At 33.8% G+C, this 12,969-nt stretch overlaps 1 protein-coding gene across 4 annotated transcripts; it reads right to left on the reverse strand.

The window, feature by feature from the left end:
- Positions 1-6,575: 6,575 nt before the first annotated feature.
- Positions 6,576-12,679, reverse strand: LOC121972187. Of its 4 annotated transcripts, none has more exons than XM_042523872.1 (10): positions 12,553-12,679; positions 12,327-12,399; positions 11,389-11,551; positions 11,226-11,234; positions 10,068-11,050; positions 9,383-9,565; positions 9,185-9,301; positions 8,108-8,287; positions 7,939-7,985; positions 6,576-7,058 (listed from the first exon to the last, which is right to left on the reverse strand). In XM_042523872.1, exons 2-10 carry the CDS (start codon positions 12,372-12,374, stop codon positions 6,734-6,736), a joined length of 2,055 nt encoding a protein of 684 aa, XP_042379806.1. In that variant the 5' UTR covers positions 12,375-12,399; positions 12,553-12,679; the 3' UTR covers positions 6,576-6,733. The 4 variants fall into 4 exon arrangements, with proteins under 4 accessions (XP_042379806.1, XP_042379804.1, XP_042379803.1 ...); XM_042523870.1 differs by having other exon boundaries at positions 11,130-11,234; XM_042523869.1 differs by having other exon boundaries at positions 11,124-11,234.
- Positions 12,680-12,969: the final 290 nt, after the last annotated feature.

Below are 12,969 nucleotides of genomic sequence, written 5' to 3' on the forward strand. Positions count from 1 at the left end.
TATAGCTATATAATATTAATAATTTCAAGGGTAATTAAAACGGCCTGTTAAAAAATTTACGAACGGCGTTTTGATAATTTCTTTAGTTTTTTTAGATGCTTGTTTTGCTTTTCTGTGTGTTTCTTCGGCAATTTACTAAGCGCGGGAGGTTTGCAATTTGATTAAAAGACGCACTATTTTTGATATTTACTAAAAAAACACACTTAAGTTTTTACTCTCTCTGGTATGCCCTCCTCGACTCTTTCTTCGATTTCTTTCCACCCTCTTATACATACCAGATACCACCTCTCTTTTACATGCATACATAACATCTCTGATATGATTTCGTATCATGCCCTCTAGACTTTGGGTTAATTAATTCTTTCAATAATATTTTAACAATTTCGGAAGAACCTAAATAAGCAATGAAGAATAATGTTGGACTTTGATAACACTCAAATGAAGAAGAGTCAAAGAAAACACCTGATAGCACTTAGATGAATAAGAGAAAGATAGCAGAGAATTAATATACTATTGGTTTCTCATTAAAAGTTCATACCAAGCATAGACTATACATATGTCTTTATATAGCAGTAAGAAAAAACAATCCGATCCTAAAATTATGCATCTAGATCTAGCCTTAGCCTTTCATTTATTCAAAGCATATCCATTAAATACGGATATATTCTATCTTAATTATGACTTGATTTAAATAATACAACATAGCCTCCCTTAAACCAAGTCACAAATGTTAGCCATCCCAATTGCCTTCTTCAACTTGAGAAAAATCTCTGTCTTCATTGGTTTTGTAAAGATATCTGCAACTTGACATTCACTAGGACAATACTCGATGTTGATTTGTTTTTCCGCAACCCATTCTCTGATTTTATGATACTTGATATCTATATGCTTGCAGCGGCCATGAAATACTGGATTCTTAGATAATGCAATTGTTGACTTGTTATCACAAAAAATTGTCGTAGGACCATCTTGTTTGTGTTGTAGAAAATCTAAAATCTTTCTTAGCCAAATTGCTTGCATAGCACAATTTGTTGCCGCTATATATTCTGCTTCTGTTGTTGAAAGTGCTACCACCGGTTGCTTTTTAGAAGACCAAGAAAATATAGCTGAACCAAGATGAAAAGCATATCCCGATGTACTCTTTCTAGTCTCAACATCTCCAGCCCAATCACTATCTGTATATCCAATAAGTCCCACAGTTTTATTAGTAGAATACAAAATTCCATCATTAATTGTACCTTTGACATATCTAAGAATTCGCTTTGCTGCGGCCCAATGCGAATCCTTTGGTTTCTCCATAAACCTGCTAAGTACTCCAACTCCAAAAGAAATATCTGGCCTTGTAGCAACCAAATATCTTAGACTCCCAATCAAACTTTTATAAGCAGTAATATCCATACTCTTACCAGTTTCATCTTTAGACAACTTTATCTTTTCAATCACTGGAGTAGGAACTGGTTTGGAGCATTCCATCCTAAACCTTTTCAAAATATCAGAAGCATATTTCTTTTGTGAGACAAAAAACCCATCATCCATCTGAATAACTTCAAGCCCTAGGAAATAACTCATTAGACCCATATCTGTCATTTCAAATTTACTAACCAAGGCTTCCCTGAATTCTATGATTAACTTTAAGTTATTTCCGGTAAAAATCAAGTCATCAACATAAAGACAGACTATGAGTGTATCACCAGATTCAATATGCTTAACATACAAAGTATGCTCATAAGGACATCTCAAAAAACCATTTTCAATAAAATAAGAATCAATACAACTATACCATGCCCTTGGTGCTTGTTTTAAACCATATAGAGCTTTCTTCAACCTGTACACCTTATTCTCTTCCCCTTTCTTCACATATCCTGCAGGTTGTTCGACATATATTTCTTCTTCCAAGAAGCCATTCAGAAAAGCAGATTTTACATCCATTTGATACAGTTTCCAATTATTTTGAGCAGAAAGTGAAATAAGCATGCGTACTGTATCAAGTCTACTTACAGGAGCAAAGACCTCAAAATAATCAATACCTGCTTTTTGCTTGTAACCTTTTGCAACCAACCTCGCTTTAAAACGATCAATTTCACCATTTGGCTTATACTTTGTCTTGTATACCCACTTTACTCCAACTGGTTCTTTTCTTGGAGGTAATTCAGTCAATTCCCAAGTACCATTAGTTTCAATGGCTTGAATTTCCTCGTCCATTGCCTTCAACCAATGAGTCTTTTTAGCAGCATCTTCAAAAAATATAGGATCACAATCTGAAAAAAGAGCAAACTGAACAATTTCTTCATCAGACAGATCATTATCATTACTTAACACATAATCTTGCAAGCGAGCTGGTAATCGGCACTCGCGTTGTGATCTTCTAGTTGGTGCTTCAGATTGTACAGAAACTTGAACATTATCTTGAGTAGGCTGTTCATCCAGAAAGTCGTCAGGAATATCAGGAACAATAATAGACTTTTCTTTTTCTATACACCAATTCCAACTACCATGTTCATCAAAGACCACATCACGACTAATAATAACTTTCTTAGTTTCAGGGTTATATAGCTTATAAGCCTTTGATGTATCACTGTAACCAATAAAAATACACTTCTCGCCTTTATCATCAAGTTTCTTCCTCAACTTATCTGGTACATGTGCATATGCCAAACAACCAAAGATCTTGAGATGTTTGACAGTCGGCTTTCTTCCACTCCAAGCTTCCTCAGGTGTCTTATCATGAACACTTCTTGTTGGACACCTGTTCAACACATAAATAGCACAAGATACAGCTTCTGCCCAGAAATGCTTAGGCAGATTTTTTGATTTCAACATACATCTTACCATATCCATAATAGTTCTATTTTTTCTCTCAGCCACTCCATTTTGTTGTGGAGTATATCTAGCTGTCATTTGATGTTGAATACCATGCTTCTTTAAAAAATCATCACACACAATATATTCTGTACCTCTATCAGTTCTTAAGATTTTGATTTCAAGTCCACTTTGTTTTTCAACAAATAATTTAAATTGCTTGAAAATATCACATGCTTCTGACTTGTGATGTAGAGGATAAACCCAAGTTTTTCGACTCAAATCATCGATAAAAGTAATAAAATACTTATTACCTCCAAGTGATGGTACTTCCACTGTGCACAAATCTGAATGTATAAGTTCTAACTGTTTTGTGGCTCTCCATGACTTGCCTACAGGAAAAGGTTCTCTATGCTTCTTGCCAATTAAACAAGTCTCACAAACATGATTAGACTTCACAATATCAGGCAACTCAAAAACAAGCTTCTTTCTTGCTAAATAATTTAATCCAGAAAAATGAAAATGCCCAAAGCGCATATGCCACAACCAATTATCATCCAAAATCTCAGAATTAAAGCAAGAAAGAAATTTATGCTGAATTTTCAAAGGAAATAATCTATTCTGAGACATTTTTACCTTTGCTATCAACTTCCCATTTCCATCTGTTATGATGCAATACCCCTGAATAATGCATATTTTATAACCCTTTTCTGATAATTGTCCCATACTTAATAAGTTTTGGTGAAGTTCTGGAACATAAAAGACATCAGATATAAAATTTTGAGAACCATCCTTCAACTGGATATAAATTTTACCTTTTCCCAATATTGGTACTTTTGTCTTATTTCCAAAAGTAACCTCTGATTGAATTGATTCATCTAATTCCGAGAATAACTCTCTTCTTCCACACATATGGTTACTACATCCAGTATCCAAAAACCATACGTTCTCATTTGCAGGTAAACTATTACTAGCCAAAAGTAAAGTCTCAGATTCATTAGAGTCCTCACCATAATTTCCAGCAATGTTTGCCTGGTTGCCATGATTGTTGAATTTCTTGTATCTACAATCTGCAATTTTGTGCCCATATTTTCCACAATTATAGCAGTGAGCCGAAAACCTCTCTTGCATGGCATTATCTCCACTTCTTCCTTGATTTGAGTAGTTACCTCGACCTCTTCCTCTATATCCTCTTCTTGCTCTTCCTCGACCTCTATTGAATCCTCCTCCTCTTTGACTAGAGTCAGTCGTGTTAAGAGTAACCTGACTCTTTAAAGCTTCTTCATTTGCTGGTGTTTCCGTCTTTGCTTCGATCCTGTCAATATGGCTTTCTATCATACCTTTTAATTCTGCAATTGTCAGCAGTTCAATGTCATGTGATTCTTGAATTGAGGCCACCACATGATCATACTTCAATGGTATGGTTCGAAGAATCTTCTCAACAACAGCATCATCTCCAATTTTATCACCATATAATCTCATTTTATTGACAAGATCAGTAAGTCGTGAAAAATAATGCTCAACTGTTTCTGTAGATGACATCTCGCATCGATCGTATAACCTTCGTAGCGACTGTAACTTGGATTTTTGTGCTCGATCAACTCCTTTGTATGACAATTTTAAGGTGTCCCACGCCTCCTTTGCCGTCTTGGCATTTGCAATCAAACCAAAAATTGAATAATCAACTCCTTGATGAATTTGTCCCAACGCAAGTTGATCTCGACGTTGAGAGTTTGCATCGGCTCCTTCTGAAAGACCTGAATCAATAGAGCTCCAAAGATTTTGAGCTTTTAAATGTGTAGACATCATTATCTGCCAATAATTATAATCGAGCTTCCCATCTAATCTGGGACCAGACCAAACAACATTAAAATTGTTTGTCATATTTTACTACAAAAAAAAACGAGCTAGAAGGTTACCGGCTCTGATACCACTTTGATAACACTCAAATGAAGAAGAGTCAAAGAAAACACCTGATAGCACTTAGATGAATAAGAGAAAGATAGCAGAGAATTAATATACTATTGGTTTCTCATTAAAAGTTCATACCAAGCATAGGCTATACATATGTCTTTATATAGCAGTAAGAAAAAACAATCCGATCCTAAAATTATGCATCTAGATCTAGTCTTAGCCTTTCATTTATTCAAAGCATATCCATTAAATACGGATATATTCTATCTTAATTATGACTTGATTTAAATAATACAACAGACTTCTTATAATTTTAAAAATTCATAAGACCTAAAATAGTTGCAATCTGATATTTATAGATCGACCAATAAATTTTGATCAAAAATTATTAATGGATCTAGATAGATCCGAGTTTTAAGGCTACAAAGAGTCCAACGGTTGCCTCTATTACTTATTTCGACTTATCTAGATGTGCTAAAATATTATTAAAATAATCAGCTAAACCTTAAACTCCGTGGCCTGATATGATTTCATATCAAGCTCAACATGGATTTGATATAATTCATATCAGGCCCATGAGATTTAGATTTTTGATGATTCTTACAATAGCATTTTAACATATTCAGAAAAGTTGAAATAAGTAATAGAGGACACTGTTAGATTCTTTGTAGTATCATAAATACACATCACCTGAAATGATTGCAATCTAAGGTTTATAGGTTGATGAGTGAGTTTTGATTGAAACTCACTAATGGATCTAGATAAATCTAATTGGATCTATTTCAAGTCTTGTGAATTTCTGAGGTTGCAAGTAGGAGTCCAACGGTACTCTCCATCGCTTATTTTGACTTTTTTTTTTTTGAAGGTGTTAAAATATTATCCAAAAAATTAACTAAACCCTAAATCACGTTGGCCTAATATGAAATCTGAGGTCTTTAGGTCGATATGATTTATATCAAACCCACGAAGTTTAGAGTTTTGCTGATTCTTTCGATAACATTTTAACACATCCGGAGAAGTCAAAATAAGCAATAAAGGGCATCGTTGGCCTCCTTACAATCTTAAAAATCCATAGAACCTAAAATGATTACAATCATGTCTTATGAATTTATGAGACTACAAGGAATTAACAGTACCCTCCATTACTTATTTCGACTTTTTTGAAAATGTTAAAATATTACTGAAAGAATCAACAAAAAACTTAAATCCCGTAAGCATGATATAGAATCATATCAAGTTCATATGATTTAAGATTTAGTTAATTATTTCGATAAAATTTAACACCTCTAAAGAAATCAAAATAAGCAATGAAGGATACCGTTGGACTCCTTCCACTATCAAAAATCCATAAAACCTAAAATAATTGTAATATGATGTCTCTAAATTCATAAATAAATTTTGATCAAAATTCACTGATAGACCTAAATAAATAAAATTAGATCCATTTTAAATCTTGTAGATGTCAAAACTGTAAAAAGTACAATGATATCTTTCATTACTTATTTTGATTATTCTAGATATATTAAAACATTATCCAAAGAATAAGCTAAAAAGAATCATTATAAAAGAAAGACAGGAAAAAGAGAATTGATATAAATTATATCATGCCCCAGTTATACACGTAGACAAAAGAAAGAGCAAGTAAACAGAGAGAAGAAAAAAACAACAGAAATTATATACATACGAAAGAGGAAATAAAAGCAAGAAAAATGGGGGTGTTAAAATAGAAAAAGTAGAAAATTAAATGTGTACCAAATATAATACGTTTTTGACCCATTCGTAAATTGCCGTTTCTTTGTGCATGCATGACATAATACATCGATTAAACAACCTTATCACTGCACTTACCATCAACGCTCCAATGAATGGCAAAGTCAAACTCTTTATATGCATCCATGTAGCAAACGTAATGACAGGCCATAATGCAAGTTTGGGAAACAAGAACACTTAATTACACTCAAATAAGACAATTTATTTTTTTTAAAAAGAAAACTATGTATCAAGGCATCAAGCTATAGCTCTACTCTTGAAAGATTCGGAAGATACCATCTTTCACAATTTCCCAGTCAATGTCAACGTCGTTGGAATGCTCAATAACATATTTGGCACCCTCAGCGCTTGAAGGTGTCGCCGCGATATTGTCATGAACTGAAAGGTTCTCCGTGCTATCTTCGAGCTCAAGAACTGGCACGTCCGACGATGAATGTTTGCACCCACCATGTGATGAGCTCGACGAAGCAGACAAGCCGGAAGGTATCCCAAGCACAGATCGACCAGAAGGTAAACCGCTGTCGACTCTTTGTTTCAGCAGCATAACATCTTCACAGATTATAGCAATTTCACCTCTGAAACGAGAAGATAAGTGCAATTACTATTGAAACTTCATGGACATGTGACTTAGACGGAATCTCAGGCACTGAATAATTCTACATAATAATCCGAATAAGTCAAACCCAGTTCTTAAATCCCTTCAGTTAGAATGGCAAGCTAAAATGGAAGGTTAAGGACAACACCAAATGCAAATATAAGTAGTTGCAGATCGATATAATCTCTACAATGTTGAAGCTAGAATCTCCAGGCTCATTAGTCCAACCTCTAGATAAGTGTGAAGTTCCATTATATTTAAATATTAAGGTGCTCCCTTTGCTCCACTCAAATTCTACTCGATATTGAAATTGAGCCCGTACAAACATATAGGAAGCAATGCGTTAAGCTGAACTGCTATAAGCTTGTTAGTTCCCACGCACAAACATAAAGACTAAGTCTATATTTTAAAAAGGTGTCCCCTAATGTGAATTTTGGAAAATAGGTCAACTAATCATAAATCCTGACTCAGTTGCTAAAATCCTATTAAATTGCAACGGAATTAAAATCCGTCACGAATTCCGTAGCTACTTGAAGATATTCTCGTAGTGGATGTCCCTACTCTAATGCCAATTGCCAAATAGTATTAAAGAAAAGCCAATACCGTTGAATGACAATAAGACAATAATCGTATAACAGTCCATCTCATGTCTCATATATGGACAAATTCAGTGGTCCATTATGTCTATGAACTAAAAGCATCCCCTCCTACCTAAATGACTATTCATCGAGATGGAATTAGTTTCATTTCTATTCATATCAAACTTGTCAAAAATAAAACAAAAAAATCATATTGACACCATGATTCTCTCATATTTGTGCATTTAGTAACATAAACAAAATATGAGAATCCAAACTTACTGGAGTGCATCGACTATGCGGCCACGATCCATCAAAAACTCCCTCAGCTGTAGGAAAAAGGTCAAAAAAAAAAAAAAAGGAAAGTAAAATTTAGCTATGCTAATTTCCCAGAATAGTAGATAACCTTTCAATGTATTCCTGTTTGTATGCTTGGAAAATAGAGCATTACCTTAGAGTTCTTTTCTGTTTCTTCTTGCAATTTTTTTGATTCTTCCACTATAGAAGCCATGATGGCTTCCTGTTCATTGAGAACCCTCCGAGCTGCTGCTTCTTTCTCAAGCTTCTCTCGTTCAGCTGCTGCAATTTCCTCCTTCATAGCAGCTATGCGTATTTCAAGGGTTTCACGAATCTGAAATACAAGTAAATTTCATACTTCAATTTTAGTTGTATAAAAAAAGACTTGCATTCTGCAATATATACAAAAGCCACCTCTAAATTCAAATATGGGTCATTATTTTATAAGAACATGGAAATAGTTCAGCAGAGTATAGCTCAATTTAAAAATGATGGTTAAATTGAACAAATAAGAGAACAATTAATGTGTTTTTATACATTTAGAATACTATAATTTCCTAAGGAACATGGGTGTGCGTTAGCATAACTGCAATTAATAAAACTAAAATAAATATGCAAGAAAGAAAAATAAAACATGGATCAATTAATGAAGTATAAGAGAAAATCTTTTTTGTTAAAAAAAAGTATGTTGTATGAATATTCCATTTATCTTTCTAGGGTAGAAGAATACATCACAATAAGTTAATGAATCTTGAAATATATGTACTAAGATATTGCCTTAGAAGCAATCAACAAATTTGTAATTTTATCAGAATTCCATTGACATAAACATTTTCACTCTCGAATGTCATATCTAGTAATCATGAATTTATGAAAAGCTTTATTTGGTTCATTTAAAAAATTTAAATCACACAAAATTAGTTTAAAATCCTAGACTACCCTATTTAGTAGTTGAAAACTTACAGTAAGTGTTGAATATTTTAGATAAGAATAAAACATTTTTTTAATGTATTAATACTGATGACATACAGTCTGAACTCTGAAGATTCCTTTTGAAGCTTTGTTAATAAAATTTTCAAAAACACATTTACCTATGTATTGTTGTTATTATCATTATAATAAATTGGAAACTATAATGAAGGGAAAAGGTGCATTAATCTAAGTTTTGTTTAAGGATTCAAATAGCCTAACAACCATACATACACTCAAGAGAAAAGTGTCAGTAATTAACCTCCTCAATCACTGAAAGAGATTTATTCCTTTCATTTGACAAATTAAGCAGTCTGGACTGGAGTTCTTGTGCTTCAGTAGCTAATATAGCTTTCTCACCATAAATCACTCCAGCAAGCTGCAAAATAAAGCACACATCTTAATAAAATGACCATTAGAAATAAATAACCAGAACAGCATATCAGATTATGCCGCCGACCTTATCATTTTCTTCCTTTGCTGGTACTACCATGACCTTAAGTTCCTCAGCCTTGGATAGAATATCTTGGCCGGCATTAGAAGCCACCTCTTTAGCATGCTTGCTCCTGTCCTCCAGTAGCTCCACATCTCTCATCAAATTACTAGCTAATTCCACAGCAGATGACAAACTTTCCTGCAACAACTTTTTAGTTTTAAGGCAATTCAAATTACAAGATGTATATTTCGACAATACAGAAATAACACATTCTGTCATGTTGATTTCCTAAGAAAAGGAAACTTTTACAAAACATAAAACTGTCAATTTGATTCAGAAAGACAGATCATGGTGGCTAAGAAGGCCAAAAATTGAAAGGATGATTTCAAATAAGAAGCTATTACCAGCTATTTTACTAAACAAAAATGTAAAGCCTGCTAACTACAATGAAGACAATTAACTAATGTTTTAATAGAACATTATCAATGGCTCATGGCATGTTAAACTATTTTTTAACAAACCGAGGAAATGAATCATTTTTCTAGACAGATACACTACCGATACACTTTAATAAAAATAACTAGAACCACCTAGCCAGAACTTATCTTGTCTAGACACTAGAGTTTACACATTGGTTTGCAGAGAGCATTTTCTCACAGGTCAACAGAAATAGTGAATGAATGGAAGAATACAAAGAATTGAGATTTACCTTTTCGCCTTTAGCATCAGAAAGCATACCCTCAAGAAACTCAATGTCAATAAAATGGCCTGATCGTGTAATCAAAGTTGTTGGTAGACTGTCATCATTAGGTTGCAACCCATTCTCATAAGATATGAATTCAGTCGTATCCTTTTCAGAACACTTAGAGTGTGTGTTTTCAAATGCACTTGTGATGGTGGCAAACTTACTGACAACATAACCCTTGGAATTATCTACTTCACAAACTTTAACACCTCCACCTGAGGTAATGCAATCTAAAACAGCATCATCCAATTCCAACTCAGAGAGGTTCTGAGCATTCGGAGGCTCAATTTGAAATGACTGTTCCAAGGAACCATTTAAAGAGTAGCTCCCATCACACATAATTTTGTCCTTTGACATAGAATTCAAATCAAAATCCAATGATTTCAATTGTGGATGTTGGTCATAACTAAATGAAGCAGAGGCTGAAGAATCTTGATCATATGATGTTTGATTATTATCATGCATACCATTAGCCTCAGTATGTGAATTTTCAATTGATGGCTGTATGATAGGTTGCTCCAAAGGAGATTCATCTTCCTGTGCAAGATTGAAACTAGCAAGGGGATCACTATCTTCCTGGCTTATATCATTAAGAGCATCCATAAACGGTTCAAACAATTGATTCGATGGAAGAACTCCACTATGGTTTAGATCAAGTCCATTCACTTTAACATTTCTTTCAGAGTTGGAATTTGTATTTAGTTCCTTGAAAACATTAATATCTGATGCTGGATGCTCTAGTTCCTTTGAGTAACTTGCAAGGCTAACTTGTGGATCTCTAGCATCTGTTTCCACAATGCATGGTGACCCTGTATTAGCAGAGGCAGAGGTTGAACCATGACTAGAAATTGCATTTTCCCAAACTACAGGCTCTTTCCCAGATAGATGATTTGAAGTTTGTTCCTCATCTTGATGTTCATAAAACACAGTCTGCTTACCCTTTTCAGCTGCAAAATAAAAAATAAAAAAAAACAGTATAAATACATGATGACCCTGTATTGGCAGAGGCAGAGGTTGGACCATGACTAGAAACTGTATTTTCCCAAACTACAAGCTCATTCCCAGATAGATGATTTGATGTTCGTTCCTCTTCTTGATGTTCATAAAACATAGGCTGCTTACCCTTTCCATCTGCAAAATAAAAAAAAAAAGTATAAATACATGAAAACAATAAAATGATTTGGAAATCCGTGTTTTATCCTGCAACAGGTGTATAGCAAGAAAAGAATTAGAACTTATAGCACAAAATTTATGGACATCAACCAGAGAACAAAAGAAGCATTACCTGAAGTTGAGACACGAACCACTTCATTTGCATCTTGTAGAGCGAATGATGATTCGTAAGAAGTGGCAATTGAGGGTAGAATTTCTACAAGAATAGATTCAGCTGCAGCATCAATATCATTAGGATGCTCAAGAGCAACAGCCTTCAATATTCGCAGATCAATCTGTAAGGACATTAACAAAAGCGACAAAATCTTATGCCAGTGTAGGAACTAACTAACATTTAAAACCAAATTTCAAAATATAAATTGCTCAAAGTTATTGAAGATTAGAGGCAATAAATAAATTTAAAATACAATCACGTTCAAAATAATTTAACTAATTACAAAAATAAACTCATTCCAGCTTCAAGTGCATTTGATCAGTAACTTAAAAACATATCTGCAAAATATTTTTCAACAAGTACAAGCATGACATTTGTTATACATTTATAAAAGGGTGGAGGCATATGAAGGGTTGTGGGTTCAATTGACCTCACAGAAACTTCGATTTCATTATATTTTACCAAGTAAATTATTTTTTGAACTTACACAAATTACCTTGAAATCATTCATTAGTTGTTTAGAAAATATTCTCCCTCAGCAACTTTCTTCATAGCATTATCAAGTTAGCCGTTAACTTAATGATGAAATCCAAAAATTTAAAGCATGATAAGATCAATTGGGTTCAATATACACGACCACATCAGCTTAATGGAAATTAAATAAAAAAAGACTAATACAATCTAAACAGCTCCTCTTTCTTTTACAATGAAAATAAACACTCTATAACTCACATATAATTGTTTCCAATATACATAATCAAATCACTCACACGCTATTCAATTGACCTTAGTCCACCTAAGATCTCAAATTATTTAGTAACTTACTGTTTTGATTTATGAAGCAGCACAGATAATATCTTGCAGTGAAGCAAAAAGGGAAGCTTTTATTGTCTGACCTGTGGAAAAATATCTTGCAGTGATGCAAAAACCGCCTTGAAACCCATGTATCACTCAATCACGAACAGAATCCTGGTAAATCAAAAGATTAAAAAAATGAATCAAAGAACAATTAGGTCAGCAAACATCGGAACGATAATCAACGGATCAACAAAGAAAGATGGGCAATCAGAAACCGAACCGATGGAGAGGTAAAGATTCAAGGAGGAAGTGAGAATAACGAACCTGAGAGATGGCTAGGATCGGCCCGACGAGCGACGGAAGCCCTGAGTCTCTCTCCGAGTCGAAGGAAAGTAAACGTTGCATTATTTATAGCATTTTTGTTTGACAAAAATATATGGAGTCTTAAGCACCAAGAAAAGGTTAAGCCGCGAGTTCTAGAATTTACCCATGCTCGTACCTGCTTCGTAACTGGACTCCGTATTGGGATATGAAAGGTTTTTCCAGATCACGTAAAGCTGATCAGATTGTCGTATTTGAATATTATTATTATTAGATAATTTAAATTTTCTGAATTTGAATCGTGTTAGGTCTGAGTCGAATCTTAATAAAATTGAGATAAATATTTTTTTTTATATATTAATTATTATTTTAAAAATTAATAACGTCCTTACTTTTTCTTTTCCGTGTTAACGCTGAAAT

The sequence above is a fragment of the Zingiber officinale genome, chromosome 4A (genome assembly GCF_018446385.1).
Source record: "Zingiber officinale cultivar Zhangliang chromosome 4A, Zo_v1.1, whole genome shotgun sequence".
NCBI lineage: Eukaryota > Viridiplantae > Streptophyta > Magnoliopsida > Zingiberales > Zingiberaceae > Zingiber > Zingiber officinale.

Excerpts from the sequence above, each read along its gene's own strand:
- LOC121972187 (XM_042523869.1), bottom strand. The coding sequence starts at position 12,374 with ATGGGTTTCAAGGCGGTTTTTGCATCACTGCAAGATATTTTTCCACAG. Across the intron at positions 9,566-10,067 it reads CTGATGCTAAAGGCGAAAAG|TTGTTGCAGGAAAGTTTGTC; the intron begins GTAAATCTCAAT and ends AAAACTAAAAAG. Across the intron at positions 8,288-9,184 it reads CTCTTTCAGTGATTGAGGAG|ATTCGTGAAACCCTTGAAAT; the intron begins GTTAATTACTGA and ends CTTGTATTTCAG.